General features: G+C 45.4%; 1 protein-coding gene across 2 annotated transcripts in view; it reads right to left on the bottom strand.

The window, feature by feature from the left end:
- Positions 1-19,791, bottom strand: part of ACVR2A (activin A receptor type 2A) — a 50,422-nt gene that overhangs the window by 3,973 nt on the left and 26,658 nt on the right. Inside the window, exons 2-11 of one of the 2 annotated variants that reach the window (XM_032693050.1) lie at positions 15,993-16,200; positions 13,976-14,085; positions 12,866-13,020; positions 8,325-8,348; positions 5,648-5,791; positions 4,738-4,881; positions 3,398-3,543; positions 1,139-1,253; positions 722-860; positions 27-157 (exon numbers count right to left, since the gene is read on the bottom strand). In XM_032693050.1, coding sequence (XP_032548941.1) covers positions 27-157; positions 722-860; positions 1,139-1,253; positions 3,398-3,543; positions 4,738-4,881; positions 5,648-5,791; positions 8,325-8,348; positions 12,866-13,020; positions 13,976-14,085; positions 15,993-16,200 — 1,316 coding nt within the window. The remainder of the gene's footprint in view (positions 1-26; positions 158-721; positions 861-1,138; positions 1,254-3,397; positions 3,544-4,737; positions 4,882-5,647; positions 5,792-8,324; positions 8,349-12,865; positions 13,021-13,975; positions 14,086-15,992; positions 16,201-19,791) is intronic. The other variant, XM_032693051.1, reaches the window with a different exon arrangement.

Here is a 19,791-nt window from a genome sequence, read left to right as displayed (position 1 = left end):
TGGGGCGGTTGGTTGGTAACACTTACAGAATGTTTCTGCCAACACTCCCTCAGGACAGGCCTCTTCTTTTTATGGACCACCACCTCCTGCATGTCCTCCAGGGAGGGGTGCTGGCCGATCTCCTCCTCAAAGGGCAGCATGTACTCATCCACGGGGCCTGCACGGGGAAAAGGGGTTCATCAGCATCCTGGAATGGCTCGGAAGGGACCTCAAAGCCACCTCGTCCCACCCCTGCCAGGGGCAGGGACACCCTCCCGGAGAAGTTGCTGGGACACACAACATCCCAGCCCAGGGAAAACACTCACATTCACTCAGTGGAATTTACTGCTTGAAAGACTGACTCAAAACGCAACTTTTCCAAAAACATTTTGGAGCCTTTTCCCTTACCCTTGGCTAATCCTGACTTGTCCCGGCACCCACACGAGATTTCTCTCTCAAAACACTTGTAATTCGTGCTTCACACTGAACCTGGGGCTGAACTCGGAACAAACCAGGTGTATGAACTCCAGGAGTTCCACAGGAATTGTCTCTCTTTCTTACCAGGGGAGGCAGGAGGATTTCACGTGTCAGAAACGCTTTTCCTGGGATGCCAAACCCTGGGGACACTGAGGGCCAGTGAGTTCTGACCACCAGCTGGATCCCATTCGCTCACACACACACGGCATCCCTCCAGCTCTCCCGAATCCCAGGGAATGATCCCATATCCCAGCCCGTGCCGTACCGTCGGCGGCCGTGCAGCGCGAGGCCAGTTCCCAGAGCACCAGTCCCATGGCGTACATGTCGATCCTCAGGAACGCGTCCCTTTGGAAGTTGATGGCGCCTTCCAGGACCTCCGGGGCCATGTAGCGCCGGGTGCCCACCTGGAGGGGCGGGAGACACCACAGCTTGGACCCGAGCACGGACACCCCATGCTCCAGGAATGTCCAGGATCAAACATTCCCGTGCCCAGTCCTTGCTCAGCACTGAATCTTGGAAGTTTCATCCCTTCAAGTTTCTCCACGTTACTGAATAAAACACTGTAACATTCTTATCCAAACCCTTATCCAGCGGGATAAAATAAGGGGGAGAGGCCACGCAATGAGTCCGAGGGGGAATTTTTCTGGATGCTGGAGATTCCTGGGAATAAATGGGGATTTACCTGCCCGTGGGTGTCTCCTGCAGATTTTCCAGCCTCAAACTTTAGAGCCAGCCCGAAATCAGCAATGCAGGCTGTGAGGTTGTTCTTCAGCAGCACGTTCTTGCTTTTGATGTCCCTGCCAAGGTAAAGAGAGGACCCCGAAATTAGGGATCTAGAACATGGAATACTGATGAAATTCTGAGGAAAAAGGAACATCATAACCCGGCATTATGGTGTGGAAGGTAAGAAGATGATAAAGAGATAATTTAGGCAACAATCAATATAAATGCTATTATTTATAATAATAAATGCTATTATATTCCTAATATAATAATAAACATTTATAAAATATATAATATATTATAATATAATACATAATGTAATATACATTATATATATAATTCTATATACAATGTATATATAATATATACACATTATATATATAATATATATAATATAAATTTATAATATATATTATAAATTATATAACATTGATTTTTATATAATTTATATGTAGATATAAATATTTAACAAATATAATATATAAAGAATTGATATAATATTAATATAAAACAAAGAACATCATCTGAAAGGTAAGAAAATTATAAAGAAATAGGTAATTTAAACAATGAATACAAATATTTGTAATATAATATATATTATATTACAATATAAATTATTATATTATATATACTATATATCAGTACTATATATTATATATAATATATATCAATTATATATTGATATATAATATCAATACATTACTATACATTATATATAATATATATCAATTTATATATAAATGTATACAACAGATACATAAAATATTTTATGTAATAATACAATAAAACAAAGAATGATTAAGAAATAGCTAATTTAAATTACAAAACAAATATTACTTAGAATATAATATATACAACATGTAATATATATTATATTCACATAATATTAATTTATACATAAATATATATAAGTACAATATGGAATTAATATATAAAATAATTCAATATTAATAGAAATTATATAAAATTTATACTATATATAATAAGGTACATGTATATATTATATATAAATATATAAATACATACATATAAAATATGTCTATAAATAATATATATCAAAATATGTATATATAAAATATATATACATATATAAATAAATATAAATATGTACATATATATAAATATATATAAATATATACATGTAAAATATATATAGTATATATGAATATAATATATAATATATAATGTGTGAATATATAATATATTATACATGAATATATCATATATAAATATATATTTATATATAAATATATAAATATTAGATACATATTTTTATTTAAATATATAAATATTATATATAAATATGTATATGTATATATTATATATAATTCTATATACTTTTATTATAAATAAAAATGAATACAAATAAAATAATAATAAACCCTTGGATCACCCTTGCACATCTTTATTCTTATGGGAACAAATAAGACAGCAACTGGGGCTAATGCTGTGCCTGCTTTTGGAATAAACCTGGAGGGGTGATGGCTCTGTGGATATCTGGATCCATGGATGCATGGACAGCAGGGGAAGGGGAAGCTGGAATTCCATGTTAGGAATTAATTAGGGCCTGGCTCATGCCTGCTGGGCCAGCTGGGAACAACCCCTTGGGAAGGGGCACCCGGATGGTCCCTCCCAGGAGCCACAGAGCCCATCCCTGGGGCTGCAGAGCCCATCCTTGGGGATCCAGAGCCCATCCCTGGGGATCCAGAGCCCATCCCTGGGGATCCAGAGCCCATCCCTGGGGCTGCAGATCCCATCCCTGGGGATCCAGAGCCCGTCCTTGGGGATCCAAAGCCCATCCCTGGGGCTGCAGAGCCCATCCTTGGGGATCCAAAGCCCATCCTTGGGGATCCAAAGCCCATCCCTGGGACTGCAGAGCCCATCCCTGGGGCTGCAGATCCCATCCCTGGGGCTGCAGATCCCATCCCTGGGGATCCAGAGCCCGTCCTTGGGGATCCAAAGCCCATCCCCGGGGCTGCAGAGCCCATCTCCGGGGATCCAGAGCCCATCCTTGGGGATCCAAAGCCCATCCTTGGGGATCCAAAGCCCATCCCTGGGGATCCAGAGCCCATCCCTGGGGATCCAAAGCCCATCCCTGGGGCTGCAGAGCCCATCCCTGGGGCTGCAGAGCCCCTCCCTGGGGATCCAGAGCCCATCCTTGGGGATCCAAAGTCCATCCTTGGGGCTGCAGAGCCCATCCCTGGGGCTGCAGGAGTACCTGTGGGAGATGGCGGGTTTGTGGCCGTCCTTGAGCCCCGGGATGTCCTCGTGCAGGTAGGCCAGGCCCCGCGCCATGGTCTGGGCGATGTGGCACAGCTCCGTCCACGACACCACGTTGGCCTTCAGGAAATCCGTCAGGGAGCCCTGAGGGGAACAGGGAGAGCGGCCACGGGGGCCGGGTCAGGGCTCGTTCGCTCCGGGAACACCCCGGAATCTTGGGGAGCCGGAGGGGGGAACAGTTGGAGGGCCTCTGGCTGCCAGCCTGGCCTTCCTTAGGGACAACAGCACTGGCACAGAGAAGCACACTCGGAAGAAATGTAGAGTCAAAATGGTTCAACACAAAACACCGGATGTATTTTTAGATAATCCTGTTTGTGTTTCTCGCTGTTCATCACCACAGAATTCATCTGTGTGGCTTTGACTTTAGAGATCATCAACTAACCCAAAGAGAACAAAAACAAACCCCCACGAGCTCTGCAAGGTGCGGTTTGTTTAACTCACAGGTTTGTGGGGCATATCCACAAATACCCTAAAAAACATTCTAAAGAGCAAGGAAAAAAGGCGGAATTAATTTTTGTTTGTTTGTTTGTTTTTCTGGTAAATCAAACCTGACAACTTTCTCAGCTGTCTGAAAACAAACTGAAGTCATTTCACACCCAAACAAAGCGACCAGCGAGCGAGAACTGTTTTAGATTTTGTGTCTTAACTGCCTGGATTCCACATTTGTGGGACATTCCCGGGGCTGCTCCTGCTCTGCAGGTGCCCTGGGATCTGTGCCCACCTTCTCGTGGAAGGCTGTGATGAGCCACAGGTCCACGTCGATGCTGCTGCTTAATCCATCCCATTTATGTTTCTCACTGTGGTTCTCACAATAAAATCGATTTTGATTTTATAGATTTTATAGACTATCAGCTCTTGGCACAACAGAATTCATCTCTGTGGCTTTGATTTTAGAGACTAACCCGAGGAGAACAAAAACAAACCCCCACGAGCTCTGCGAGGTGGGGTTTGTTTAACTCACAGGTTTGTGGGGGACACCCCCAAATATCCTACAAAATATTCTACAAAATATTCTAAAAAATATTCTAAAAAGGAAGGAAAAAAGGCACCAATTAATTTTTGTTTGTTGTTTTTTGTTAAATCAAACCTGACAACCTTCTCAGCTGTCTGAAAACAAACTGAAGTCATTTCACACCCAACCAAAGCGACCAGCGAGCGAAAACCGCTTTAGATTTTGTGTCTTAACTGCCCGGATTCCACGTTTGTGGAACGTTCCCGGGGCTGCTCCTGCTCTGCCCGAGCCACAGGAGCCCCAGGTGCCCTGGGCTCCGTGCCCACCTTCTCGTGGAAGGCCGTGATGAGCCAGAGGTCCACGTCGATGCTGCTGCCCCTCTTCTCGGCGCCGATGAACTGCAGGATGTTCTCGTGCTTCATGCCCGGCAGGCTGTAGATCTCGTACTCGTTCTGCCACGACTGCTTGTCCTGGGACACGAGCACAGAAATCCCACTGAATGCCAGGGAAACGGGGGCCTTTCCAGCAGGAATCCCCCTCCCAGCATTTCAGGTGCACCTGCAAACCACCTGGCCAAGAATCCGCGGGATTTCTCCCGGAGAACGAGGACCGGCCGTGTTTCCAACACCGGCACGTTTCTGCACCTCGGGTAGCAGTGGGTGGGGTTGGCTTAATTATTAATGTCATTAATCATTAATGCCATTAATTAATCCATCCCAACAGCACCATGTAGGAACACTCATATTCTTTAGCTTGAGTGGCTCTCACAGCTCTGGGCCCAGTTTAAAGCCAGGCTTTCCCAGGGCACTTTTTGGGAACTGAGTGTTGTCTCCCTCAGCTGAGGCCCATTTCGTTGCCCCAATCCCAATTCCAGGTTTGAATTCCAGGCCTTTCCTGCTGAGCACAATTTAATTTGATTATTGACTGGCCAGGAGATGTGTTTTCCTGTGTGCTTCAAGCTGTTGGTGCTCCATGTGTGTTTTTATGACTGGAGACACAAAGTTTATATTTCAATATCTCAATGATATGTTTTTGTTTCCCATTAATTCAAATTTCAATAACAGGCATTAAAATATTTATTTTAATTCAGTTAAAACCCTTCCTGCATCTTTCACACCCCAAAGACATTTTGGTTTGGGTTTAGAAAATTAAGTAAAATCTCTCACTGGGGCAAGAGAAGCTGGTTTAATGGGATGATATTAGAAAGAATCCAGTATTCCAAGAATTCCTGCTCACCTGGATGGGGAATATTTTCACTGCCACGTATTCATTGAGGAGCTGAGCTTTCCACACACACCCAAACCTGCCCCTGGCTTTGATCTCCAGGAGCTGCAGAGGCTTCAGACCCATCAGTGGGGACGGTGGGGGAGGCCCAGGATCCTGGAATTGAGGGAAAACGGGAATTAATGAACTCTGCTGGGAATGGGATATCCAGGACAGCACCACAAATAAAGGCTGGGATCCCGGGAGACACCGGAATCACGGAGCCAAACCCCCACTGCAAGGGATTCCCCAAAAAACAGACACAAAGGGAACTGGAATGGGATGGGAAAACATGCTCATGGATGGGCAAGGGGGCATGGAACACACCTGGATAACCAGGAGGGAAAGTACAGCAGAAACTAAGGAATAATCTTAACTAGGTGGGAAAGCACAGCAGAAATCTAGGAATTGTCTGACCAGGAGGGAAAGCACAGCAGAAATTAAGGAATTGTCTGACCAGGAGGGAAAGCACAGCAGAAATTAAGGAATTGTCTGACCAGGAGGGAAAGCACAGCAGAAATTAAGGAATTTTTTTAACCAGGAGGGAAAGCACAGCAGAAATTAAGGAATTTTTTTAACCAGGAGGGAAAGCACAGCAGAAATTAAGGAATTTTTTAACCAGGAGGGAAAGCAGAGCAGAAATTCAGGACTAAAGATAATCAAGCTTTACTTGTTACTTTGGAAAGAGCTGGAATTGGAATGAGCACCTTGGATGCTTTCAAGGATTTTTGTGCATTTGGGGTTTTTTTTGTGTTTCTGGGACTTTGTGTGACCTGTTGAACCCTTCACATCCAGGTTTGGGGATCAGCTCCTCCCCAGCCACTTCCATGGCTCCCAACTTTGCCAGCGTGTCCCTGAAATCCAAGCCCTCGGGAACAGAGCTGGAATGAAACCTCAGGGATTATCCCGGCCTGTCCCAGAGGGTTTGTACACTGGGAGTGAGATGGAGCTCCCACAGGGCTCCCCATGGACCCACATCCCTGTATCCACCTTACCATGGATCGGGACAACTTCCCTTCCTGGCACAGGAATGGCACATCCTGTATTTCCCACTTTGTCCTGTATCCCCACGGGAACAGGACAAGGAGATTCTCAATTTTCTTGCTTCCTCCTGGGCTCCTCTTTTGCCCCCCAACCCTAAAGTTTTCCAAACCCTAATTCCACAGATTAATACCTGCAAAAAAAGAACTGAAATTCCAACTGGAGACACGTTGAAATACTCCCCAAAAAAAGCAGGGAATCCTTTCCCGGAGGCCAGAGATGGATGTTTAAAGCTGTTCCCTCAGAACTGCTGGGTTTGGGTGGACAACAAACACAGCAAAGGAAGTCTCAGAGGGACGTTTTCCCTCCCTTGGTGCCTTTCATTCCCTCCTGGAATATTCCAGGGGAAGCACTGCCCTTGGTTGGGAAATACAAACACTGGGAATTGTTCTAAGTGTAACTGGCAGCAAGATTCCCAAATTTACTGCCCAGAGCCAACTCTGAGGTGTAAAATCCCGTTGTTCCCGGCCCCCTGAGCAGCCCTTGGGATTTAAGAGTTGTAAATAATTATTTAAAGTTTTGACCCTCCTGCTTTGCCCAAATTTGTGGAAATAAGCCCAAATCTCCTTTTGCTTCAGTGCCTTGGATTCCCCTTCCTTTCCATGACTCCACCCACAAACCCTGCTGGGATTTTGGAGGGCACAGTGCCTGGATTCTTTCGGAACCACCAGGGAAAGAACCCTTCTCCGGGATTTGATGGAGAAAAAAATCCCTCCCCGAGAGCTGAAAGTGAAAGTGGCAGCGGAATCTGCTGCTCCTTAATGTCCCACTGGACCACAACCCTTCCCACATCCCAAATTCCTGTTTCCTAGAAAGCCCTGGCACTGCACAGGCTGTTCCCAGGCCCTGACCCAGCCCCTCCCGGGGTTTCCCTTTCCTGGGGAGACGTTTCCACGGAGTCAAAACTTCCGGACTTTCCGAGGCAGCAACACCCTTCCCACCCCCCTCCAATCCAAACAAACCCTGGGATTGAGTGGAAAGCACAATTCCTGCTCTTACAGAACCAGAAAGGAAAGTTTTCCTTGTTTTTTTTCCTTGATTTTTTTTTTCTCTTGGTTAAAATCCAACTCCACAACTCCAGGGACTATTTTCACACAGAAACATTCCCAGCTCCAAAGCAAGGATGTCCCACATGCCACAGGCACCATTATCCCTGTGAGGCTTTCTGGGATGATCCCGTGGCGCCAAGGATGAGGGTGGAATGTCAGCAAAGCCCTGCCGGGGATAAATTGGGATCACAGCTTTCCCCAGCTGTCCAAAATCCAGGGCCCAATTTCCCCTTCCCGCCCTTTCCCTTGGAATGAGTCACACAGGGAGAATATTCCTGAAAGAAGGAATGACTCCCAGGAATCAGTTTTCCTAAAGCATCCTCAAAAATGGGTCCTGAGGTCGGAGAGGAGCTTAAGGAACACGGAACACAAATCCATTAAAAGCACTTCCCTGAGTGGGATAATTTGAAGCCAAACAGTGAGTGGAGGCTGAAGGAACTCTGACAATTCCTTCCAGGAAAATATTTATTTAAATATTACTCCAACCTAAACCCCTCTACTTTCTCCTAAGTGACATTTATGAACACAAAACGTCCCCAGACACGAACGGAGGCTCTTACCTCGATCATTATATGAAAGGCATGCTTGGAGAGAGGAGAGAACAAGGCAAGAGAAGTTACTGTTGGCACCCAGGACGGCAGGAAAAAGCAGATTATAGGAGATAAAGTCGGTTAGTGGTGAATTAACATCAGGATTCGTGAGGGGGGAGTCGTCTTGCAGCAGTAATATCGTTCAAAATTAGAATGAAAAAAATCCAGCACTGATATGTGAGCAAAGAAAATGGGGAGAGCAGGGTTGTTACACGGACAATTAGCTGATAATTAGAGCCCAAAATGTCCATTCCAGGTGTTACAAAGTGGACTCGAACACGCCGGGAATTAAACTTCCAAAGGGCTGGGAACGCGTTCCCTGCAATGCCCCCAGTGCCCACGAGGGGGCAGCGCCGCACCACCGGAATTCCCGGCACTTTGCTGGGAATGTCGGAGTCAGACGGGAATTTTAGAACTCCCAGATTTGGGCTCCATTGCTGAGTATTACAGAGAACTCCACTCAACTGGGAGTCGGGAAGGGGAACACACATCCCAACACACAGCCCAACAAACAGCCCAACGTGAAAGGTCCTTTCCAACAGGAATTTACAGGCTGTGCAACAAAACCCACCCCAAACCCACGTCCCAGAGCACTGAAAATTAAAGCCTATTTTAATTTCATTTATTTTGACCGAACAACCTCAGTGTCACCTCAGCAGAGACACCTCTGATCCTGCTCCTCAACTTTGTTCTGGTGAGGCCCTGGCCCAGGTTGCCCAGAGAAGCTGTGGCTGCCCCTGGATCCTTGGAAGTGTCCCAGACCAGGCTGGATGGGCCTTGGAGCAACCTGGGATAGTGGGAGGTGTCCCTGTCTCCCTGGAACTAAATGATCTTTAAGGTCCCTTCCAACCCAAACCATTCCCAGATTCTGTGATTCCCTCCCCTCTGCCCTTTCCTTTGTCTGGACGAGCTGCTGTTGGAAGAGCATGGAATGCCACCACCTGGATTCAGCTGCCCTGTGGAATCACCCATCCCTTTCCTCTCCCCTTCCCTTTCCCAGCCCAAGACACTCCGGAGCACGGAGCCAACGGGAGCTTTTCCCTGTGTTTGAGCACTGCTGAGCACACACTGGGCATTATCCAGATCACTGAGGGCTGAAGGATTTCTTGGAGAAGAGACTGGCTGGGAGCTGGATTTATCAATCCAGTGCTGGGAACACTGGGATCCACCAGGATCCCCCCTCCTCCTGTCAGTCAGCACAACACCCACGCCGAGGGTGAAGCCCCTTTTTCATTCCTATCCACTATAGAAGTTCTCCAGCTCCTGAGGAAGATGTGAATCCCTCAGGGATAAGCAAAAAGAAAAGTCTGAATTCAACCATTTTGCTCTGAGCAGAAGAATGAACTGCAAAAATGAAGCTCTGGGAAGTGAGTCCCCTCCTAAACTTCCCACTGGAGCAGCTCCCCCCAGACACTGGGAAATCGGACACACAGTAGGGGTGTTTTTAAAGGATAAATTTATGCTCATTTAAACCTTCTGTCCCAAATCCAGATTCCTCAGGTGGATCCACTCTGACAGGTCCAATCCTAAAATTAAACCTTTCCCTAAGCCAGGACTGAGGCAAACACGGAGTTTGCAACACAATGCTCTGCTTGAATCAATGCAAAAGCCCGAAGTGACCTGAAGTTCACCACAGAAACACTTTTAAAACTGGCTTTTAATTTTAATTGTGCTTTAATTAAGAAGTTCCCTTCAGGTTCCCATTCAGGGGAAGATCGTTTGAAGTCTGGATTTGTTTTTACTGCTTGGAACAGCCCTTGGATTCTATTAGGGAAAAAAAAGGACTCAGTTTTAAGCTGTTCACCCACTGCACATCCAGGACTAAATCCTTGTAAAAACCCCCCTTCCCTTGCACTTTTCCAGGGTTAAAATGTTTTTATCTCATATGGGTTTATCTAATAAAATACCTGGAACAAGAACAAGAAAAAACTGTGGCTGGGAGACCAAAATGGGGGAAACCTGAACATCTGATTTAACTTCTTTCTTTCTCCTGTGGTTTTCCCAGTGAGGCAGAGGGATAAAGATCATCCCAGAAATTTTAAGTGCATCTGGTGGATTTAGAGTTAATTTAGGGAATAAAAAGCTGTGTGTCTCCAGGAGATGACCCAAGTGAGTCCAAGTGTTTCACAAGGAATCACAAAGACTGGTTATGAAGGTTCTGTGAACCTGTAAAGCCCCTTTGCAACCCTCTCAACAGATGACTCCGATTTTAAAAACAACCCAAAGCAAAGAAAAAAGCAACTGTGTGATCCAGCAAGACATTCCTAATCCTTTTTTTTTTTTGGGAGGGGGGGGAAATTTTATCAGACAATGAACGTGTGCTTGCTGTGTGATTAAATCAAATGTAAATAAGAAGATAAAACAGTTCTTTCAAAGTGTTTTACAGATGGATTTGTTAATAACTCTTTGGAGAAGGCAAAAAGTGACAGGTTTTATGGAATTATTCAGCTTTAAGTGGACAGTTCCCCCCACAGCACAGTGGGAGCACAGGAGGAGGTAAAGCCAAGACTAAATGCCCTTTATCTTTCACTCCAATCCCTGTTTTCCAGGGAATGTCTGCTGTACATCTGACCCATCCACTGCTACACAAACACTTCAAACCCAATCCATTTGCCTCCAAACTCTTCTCCTGCCCTAGTTATTAAATGTAATATTAATAGTTAATCTATTAATTGCATGAATGTGCAGTGGTCATAAAGTTACTAATACTTTTCCCTCTCTTCCCACTTCCTGTGTCTCCAGCTGTAATCAGATGGAAAGTGGGGAATGCTTTATGCCTTTGATTTACATAATGATTTCATTTAGTTCTTCAGGCAGGAGGAGCTTTTCCTGCCTTTCCACATCAGCCCTTAATGTCTGTTCACCACAGGAGCAGCAAATGCTGCCACACCACAACCAGCTCGGCCACCAACACACACTGATCCCAACAGGCACAGTCGCATGGACAGAGCAGGTGATTACCCTGCTTATTAAAAATTTGGGGGTTCATCTTGTACCAGGCACAGGGTGAGGAGAGAACTGCAGGAAAAGGAGGGAGAATCTCACAATTCTTGCGATCCCGTATTTAACCCTCGCTCGCTTTTCCACCCCTTCGCCCACGACTTGATTCCCTCAGGGCGGAACTCCCAGGCTGAAAAGATCCCCACAATCAGCACTTAGGGAGCTGATCCTACAGGGGAGACCACTGGGCTCGATGGAAAGTCCCAAATCCATCAAAATCTGGGCGGGCTGAAGTAATTCTGCCGACAGCTTGCGGGGAGTGCGAGGAGCTGCGCTCGGCTCCTCACGGACAGCAAACAGACTTCCCTCCCGAAATTATGTGCTTCTCACTTGGCAACAACATATGGCCACTGCCTGTCCCCAAATTTGTCTGATCTATTACAGTGCAACTGAAACCAAAACAACTGATTGAGCAGGCACAGCCAATCCCGGCTCCTGGAAAACCCTCCGGCCGAGCGGCGGCACTGGAAACACGGAACACGGGCACCCGGCCTTTCTAAATGCAACCCTACCCAAAATAACACGTGTTTTCACTTGGTTTGATCATAAATAGCATCAGCATTTATGAGAGGATGTGTATTCTGGTCACTGCACTGAGTTAGGAGGCTCGAGGTAATTCCCACTGCAAAAATCCAAGTCATTTCTTTCTCCATTTCCACTTTTCCTTCATTTTTCCTGCTCTGCTCTCAAAGATTTCCGGTGTTAACTCTTTCCATAAAAGCCTCCTGATCTCAGCTGAACCTCCAGATGTAACTGAAGGAAGAGGAATTCCAGTACCAACAGTAATTCCACCTCCAGAATCAGCTGGATTCCAACTCCCAGCAGCAGGAACTCCCCCAAAAAAGGTCTGGGTTTGGGTGCAGCATGGCCAGTTCACACCCAAATCTGGAGCCCACAATCTCCCAGTGCTTGAAATAAAACACAAACACCACTAAAACTGAAACATTCTAAAACAAAATAAAAGGCAAACACCGCTAAAAGTGAAACATTTCAAGGCAAAACAGAAAATACATAAAGGAGTAAGAGGAGAAGATGAGGGGAATGGCAGCAAGGCCACGAGCTGAGCTGAACCCTGGAATTACTGAACTAAAGGTTTTCTTACCATTCCCTTCAACTGCACCTGTCTCCCAGTTCCATGATTCCTCAAAAACAGCTCATCATGTGCAAGGTACTGTTTTCTATTCCCCTCAAGTTGCCAAGATGAATTAGCAGCTCCAGTCCTAATCTCAGCCTGAGAAGCCCCTGAGAAGCCCCTCACGGTATCTTGGCCACCTCAAGCCTTGTTTTCAGTTCCCTCCATCCCAAATACCATGAAGAAGTTGCTTTTATGTCCATAAAAAAGTAATTAATGGGAGAAGGCTGTTGAAGTAAAGCTTAATTTTCTGCTTTTGGGGAGAGCAAGCGTTGACAGCTCTGAACCAGGGAGGTGGAGACTCAGCCACGGACGGATCCTCCTCAGGGAACGGTGTTGCCATTAAAAAAAACCCCAAAATCCTGAAACAGGGCCTTACCTGGGTGGGCACCAGCACTGGGGGATAGGCCAGCTTGTGGTGTCTGTACATCCAGAAGGAAAAGAGCACAATCACTGCAATTCCCATGATAGGCACCAAGGAATACAGCAGGGTGTTGAACAGAGGGGGCTTCGGGGTCACGGGGTTGGAAGTGGCTGCGGGGGAAAAGAGGACACAGCTTTTAATAAACAAACCCCCCCAGAGCTCAAACACCCATCAGCTTGGTTTCCTGACAATCCCTGATCACCCAGCAGACCATGAAATATTCAACTAACACCTCCTGATAAAGGCAGCATTTTTTGGAAAGCGTGGAAACGCAGCCCCCCGGGCAAAGGGGGTTTCACGGGAGGGAAGGAGAATGTCAGCTCTTGCCTTGGCAGGATCACTGACAGACATGACAACAATATCTCCTGGCTCCACAAAGGCTATTTTAATCTCCCAGAAAATGTTGTTTCATTTCATAAACAACTTCCTCTGGCTATTTGGTGCACGAGACATTTGCTGCTTTCAGCTCAGTCGGTGACATTACTCACTTCTCCAGCAAAGATTAGATTCCCGACTGGAAGAAGACAGGCAAGAAAAATCATCTCTTGCTTATGGGTTTTTTTAACAGTTGTGTGTTAAGCCTGGCTGTTGGATTTGATTTGTGACCCGGGAGGAAATTCTGTCCCCCTTTTTAGAGGTTAATGTGTTAATTTGCAGTTAGTTCCAAGTAGTTTAAAGAGGATTGTTTGAAGGAAAGGAGCAGGGATGATACAGCTTTTAGCCCAACAATTTATAGACACTTACAGCAGCGTAACTACACAATTAAGGTAAGATTTGACAGTAACTCCTCTATCTAAAACAGACAATTATTTCAGATTATCCTTCCTTCTCACCCTTGGAAAAGAGCTGCAGTACCTTTTAATCACTTCAAGGGAAGAACATTTTTCGAACTGGAAGAAGCTTTCTGTGAGCTCACAGAGCTTTATTCCTGCAGGAAAACCTTTATTCCTGCAGGAAACCCTTTATTCCTGCAGGAAAACCACCCCAGGATGCTGGGAAAAGCCTCATCCCCCTGCACAGCCACAATATGGAACATTCCTCCCCCAAAGTGTCCCAGGAACTTACGCTGTGTCACCTCCATCTCCGGGAAGTAGAAGAAGCGCTCGTTGCACATGTTGCCCTCACAGCAACAGAAAAACACCTCAGGGCTGTCCTTCTTCTCGATGCAATCATTCCTGGGAAAGGGAACAGGGAAATATTGATCCAGTTCCACGTGGGAGGGGAGGTTGTTTAAGGAAAAAAAAAATAAAAAAAAATCGGTGTTCTCGTCTTTAAAACTTCGCCCGGGACGACACAGCACCCAAAAAACCAGCTGGATAATTTAAATCAATTAAAAGGTTGGTATTTGAGGTTGCAATGAAATGTTGTTAGAACAGAAGCAGCGTGGGTTTGCTGGGTTTGGGGCAGAGTTAAAGCAAAGCACCACAGGAGGCTGAAGAGCAGAAATCTGGATTTAAAGGGGCGCTGAACCACAGACCCCCAGCACAGGGTTGCAGGGGTTGGGGAGAAGTGGGAAGGAGAACTTTGGAATTTTATTGTATTTTTAGTAAAATAAAAAAAAATAAAATTTGTACAATCCCCCTTGCTCAGAGACAGGACTTGTTCCACTCCATGGATTAACTGCAGGAAAGGAGTTTTAGTAACAAATAAGGTGGAACTGTTCAAATTTGGGAGGAGAAATAAGGACCAGGCAGGACCCAACCTCGGAGCAGGAAGGGAATCTGAAAATCCAGATACAGCTGAGGATTTTAAATACAGCTGAAGATTGTCAAGGAAGTTTTGGGCTCATCTTCAAAACTTAGGGTTGTTTCACAGCACCAGCCCCTGCAGCTTCAATGTGCTGTAATTCCAGGGAACATTTTCTCTTTGATGTTCTCCATGTGCTGCTGTTTGGAGTTCATCATTCCATGACTCCCTGTCCAGTGAAACCACTGCAGAGATAAGATTTGGGATGTTCTGGACAAACACAGCAGTCAGTGTGTGTTATTAGCCCAACTTAATTAATGAGCACACACAGATTCTTACTCAGTTCCCAACTATTTCCTCACCATCTTTCCCGCATTTTATTTTTTCTTCCATTTCCTTTTCTTGGCTCAAGGGAGAATTTAATCTCAGGATTTTTTTTTGAAAACATCCTGGGCTGGGGGGCAACTGGATTTGGGACAAATGACTGCAAGGATTTCTTCTAACAACTCAACAACTCAGGAAACCCAGAGGAAAACATCTCTAAAATACTGCTACAACAATTTCTAAATATTTTTTAATGAAGATCCGCAGTGCATTTATTTCTTAATCCTCTCCCTTTCCAAACAATGAGTGTTTTGGCCCAATAAACCCAGTATTGTAGTTTAAAAACTGTAAATGCCATTTCTTAAGAGAGTCATGACCTTTATTCAGCCAGGATCCAACAAACCCCAAGTCCTGCTGTTCCTGCTCGTGGGGACTTGCAGGACCATCTGTTATTAAAAGAATGGCTGGAAAGTTTAGAATATTCAGTGTCTCTTGAGCTTTTTAATGAAGTGGCAAAATACTTCCATGATTTGGTGAACTGCAGCCACAAAGTGCTGGCTTTCCTACTCCAAATTCTTTGGAAAAGTCTGATAAAAAAAAAGAACCTCTAGAATTTCGCATTCTGGGTGCAATAACTGTGTTTGCATTGTTTGGGCATTAGAAAATCTATTATTAATGGCCTAAAGAAGCATAAATTAAATACCTGGGGGTTTCTAATAGACAGTAAGGAAACAAAAGAAGGTAAAACACAGTAGTCAGCAAACAAGATGAAGTACTGAGGTGAAATCTGGTCCCTAAATGCAAATGTGCAAAAACAAAGGGCACCTAAGATAATCCTTCAGATATAACATAATCATTCAGATAGAACATAATCATTCAGATATAACATAATCATTCAGATATAACATAATTATTCATATATAAGATAATTATAGGATAAATATATAATTATTCACAGACTACTGTGTTATCTCCTGTCTCAAGCACCGTTTGCAGAGGGGACGCCGCCGAAATCGGGCAGAAAGGTTGAAAATCACAAACAAATTCCCAATTCCGAGGGAAACTGCCTCACCTGTCATAGCAGTTGATGTCATCCAGCCAGCAGCCCTGCTTCACGATCTCAATGGAGCCAGAAATGTTCTTCCACGTGGCAAAGCAGTGTCTCCTCTTATCTTTGTCCCCGTAGCAAGGCTCGATCCCGCTCCGGTTGGTTTTGTCCTTCTCCCAGTTGGCGTTGTAGTAGATGCACTCCTGGGTCTCTGACCTGCCAAGGATGGCACCTGGAATGGGAAGTGAACCACTGTGAACCAGGGTTTGAGGGATAAAAACCCCTCTCCCCCCTTTTTCAATCCAAGCTCTCCCTGTTTTTAACGTCAAGTTCACAACCATCCCACAGGATGGAACACGGGACAAAGAGCTTCTGTCGAGTCAAACCTTGCACAACTTTCTCTGCAAGTTTGGGAAAAAACAAAGGATGAGTCGTGGCACAACGCTTCTCCCTGAGCAGCAGCAGCAGAGGAGATTTAAAACACTGAACAGTGAAGGTTTAATTAAAATATCAGCCAAAGGAGGTGCTTCAGCCAGGAGAATTTACCAAAAGGCAGTTTTGCCTCTTGTCTTGGTGCACGAGCCAAAAAGGCAGCAAGTCCATCTTGGAAACCCAAAGATGGGGCCATCCCACATCCCAGGATGCTTGAAAATAAGGGTTTGTGAACCTGGGAATTTAATTTTGCCTTTTAAATGACAAATTCAATCGATTCGCTGACAAATTACAGCAAACAGGAGCGCTGTGGAGGGGATGGAATGGGATGGGCTTTAAGGTCCATTCCATCCCAAACTATTTTGGGATTCTGCATGAGGCCCCCCCAAGTGGGGAGAACTTCCCAGTGTGATCTGAAGCACCAGCCTGGTTCCTGCAAAGGTTGTTAGGAAGCAGAAGTGTCACAAAGCAGCAGAAGGGAGGAAGAAGAGCCTTGTATTCCTGGTTTTGTCTGTCAGACGCTGCCAAGAGCGCGTTGGGAACACCCACGTGAGCTCCACCTGTATTAAAAGCATGGAAACCCAGCCCCACTCCCTCTGAGGAGAACGGGAATGATTCCCACCTGAGAGCTGCTGCAGCCTGGGATGTCAGCTGAGCATCCCACACCGCCTCCTCCCCAAACCTGGCAGCGAGGCATTCCCAAAATAGGCAGTGGCAGGATCCTGGATGTGCCACGGGAGCGGGGCCCAGCCAGCTGGTGCCACTGCATGTGCCTCATCCCATTCCCCATCCCATTCCCTGCGCTGCCATGGCCTGATCTTTACAGCTCCCAGCCCTGGCAAGGAACAGCTGAGGCACCAGATTGCCCAATTTGGGTCTGTCAGTGCAATAAAGCAGAAGTCCTGGATTTCTCTCACACGTGCCATTATTCCCTCTCTCCCGCTGCCAAGAGGGCCACGGACAAGCTGAGTTTTAGGAAATGCAGAAACTCCAGTAAAATCAGCTTTGCCCAAATATCCTCCTTATCCGTGTATTTTTATAGCCAGGTTTTCCTATCCATGATTTTTTTTTATCCATGAATGCTCTGAATCACTTCAGCCCATCCCACTGTTCCAACTGTTGGTTTAGTGACCTTGGATCTGCCTGGAGTTTCCCACCTGGACAGGCATTTGCAGGCTAAACTGGACAATCCTGGATTAATCACTCTAGAGAGGAAAAGCAGGAATGTGGGGGAAGGAAGGGAAGAGGAGAAGGGGAAGCACACAAAGAAGCCCTGAGCCCATCTGCTCCAACCAGCTCTGCCACCCCCTGCTCAGGGCCGGAGCTCCCGGGGGAGAAGGGCAGCTGGCACTTCCAATAAAGCAAATTTATTGGGCATAGCAGGTCCATAAGGAAACTCCTGCACCCATCCTGAGCGCACATGGAATTGTCAGGTCCTCAGGAAAGCAATTCCTGGATCCCTAAAGGCAGAGTGCTGCTGTTCAAAGAAGCCACGAGCGAAGCTCCGGAGTGTCCATGGATGGAAAAGCCTGAAAGCCTGGGAGGAAACGCACTGGGAAAGCAAAGGACATTGGAGCACATCATGGAATTTGGATCCCAGTTAATCTGTGTGTTATCCAGTGCTGCTCTATCCCTCACACTTGTCCATCCAGGACAGCTGCAGCAGGGAAGAAAAGCAGGGAAGCAAACCAGCACGTGCTGCTGAGCTCCTGAACTGCCATTCGGGATCCACCGGAATCGGGAGCAGGGCAGGCAGCAATTCCATCAGAGGGCACATGGGCAGCCTGGAAAACCTCACCTCGGGAGCAACTGGAAGGACTGGTTCCCATTTTCCAAGCAGAAGGACTATGGGAATGCCTGGACAACAATCCAGGCAGTTCTTTTAATTGAAAAGGGACAAACCCTGGAACCTGTGCACAGCTCCCGAGGACTAACACGGCCTCCATTTAGGGAGGGATTGCTGGGAAAAGGCACTGGATGGAACAGGAATTGTCTGTTAAGATACCTCTACATGACACCCAGAGGGAGAAACTTCTGAGAGTTTATCATCTCCATTTGCTTTATTTGGTAAACCTGACACTGAGCAACACAAGCACTCGGGTCTGTGATGCAGGGATGGTTTTCCTCAGGCTATAAATAAAATGTCTGAGACGTGATAACACCAAACTCCCTGATTTCCAGAGGAAATTTCCACACAAACACATCCTCCCTTTCCTCCCACTCCCAAACACTGCTCTGGCAGCTCGTCTGGACAGAACTAGAAACTTTTTTTCCATCTAGGAGGAGTCACCACTGTATAATGATGATAATAATAATAATAATAATAATAATAATAATAATAATAATAATCATCTCTATTTCAGAGCTGCACAACTCACCCAGACAAACCCATCACTCTGCACTTGAACTTCATTCTGATGCAGAAATTCTCGTGTGACACTAAAGGACATTTTTATTTTTTTTTGCTATTCCCTAGAAAATTTACTGTCTATAAAAGAATTAAAGGGTGAAGTTCAGTCTGGTTGCTGGAATTGTGTTATGTTTGAGGTTAATTTTGCACCGAAATCCAAGGAGTGGAGCAGTTTGTGAGCGGCCTGAAGCACCACAGGGCCTGGACATTGGGAGTTATTTAACACAGGCCACGCTCTAAAATATCTGAGTTGTTACAGGCTGTTCTGGAGGAACAGAAAGAACAGGAAAAGCAGTATAAACAGAAATAACACCTTGGAAAAAAAACCCCTTCAGCTGCAGCAGCACAGGTACCTTTGGTAAGTGCTTGTCCATCTGTGTTTTTGTGGTTGTTTCCACGCTGATCTCAAACACTTTCTAACCCCACAAATGCATCTGAAGACAGATACAAATATAGACTGAAAAGGCCCAGCTTTGATGTTTCCACAAGCAGGAAGGAGGATTTTATCATTCCCAATTTTTTTTCTGATAACCCCCGGGGGAATGTTCCCCTCAGAGGGAAAATAAAGGAGTTATTTCCAAGCTAATAAAGGTTCCAACAGAAAGCACTTTTCTGTCCTGGTTTTCCACGTCCCCAAACTTATTTTGTTGATTTTTTTTTTTTAGGTTAATATTAGTGCTATTCTCACCACTCTCAAAGCTCCCAGGTCACCCAAGGACTGCACTTCCCATGAGCTGAGCCAAAGGACATTCATTAAATCCCAGCCCAGCAGCAAATAACTCAGGAGAGGCAAGAATGGGGAAAAAAACAGAGAAACAAGGCAGCGAAGTAACAAATCACCTGCACTGCTGCCACACTGCAGAATGTAAAGATTAACCTGATTTCTTTTCCTAAAATAGGATTTAAAAATCCATGAGTTTTGCACCTCAACATGCATCCTACAGAAAACTTGGAAGCTTTAGTGCAGAGTTCTGTAGAGCA

This window comes from Chiroxiphia lanceolata, chromosome 7 (assembly GCF_009829145.1).
Source record: "Chiroxiphia lanceolata isolate bChiLan1 chromosome 7, bChiLan1.pri, whole genome shotgun sequence".
NCBI classification, from domain to species: domain Eukaryota; kingdom Metazoa; phylum Chordata; class Aves; order Passeriformes; family Pipridae; genus Chiroxiphia; species Chiroxiphia lanceolata.
Note: the sequence above shows the minus strand (reverse complement) of the source record. Positions and strands in the feature narration are given on the sequence as shown.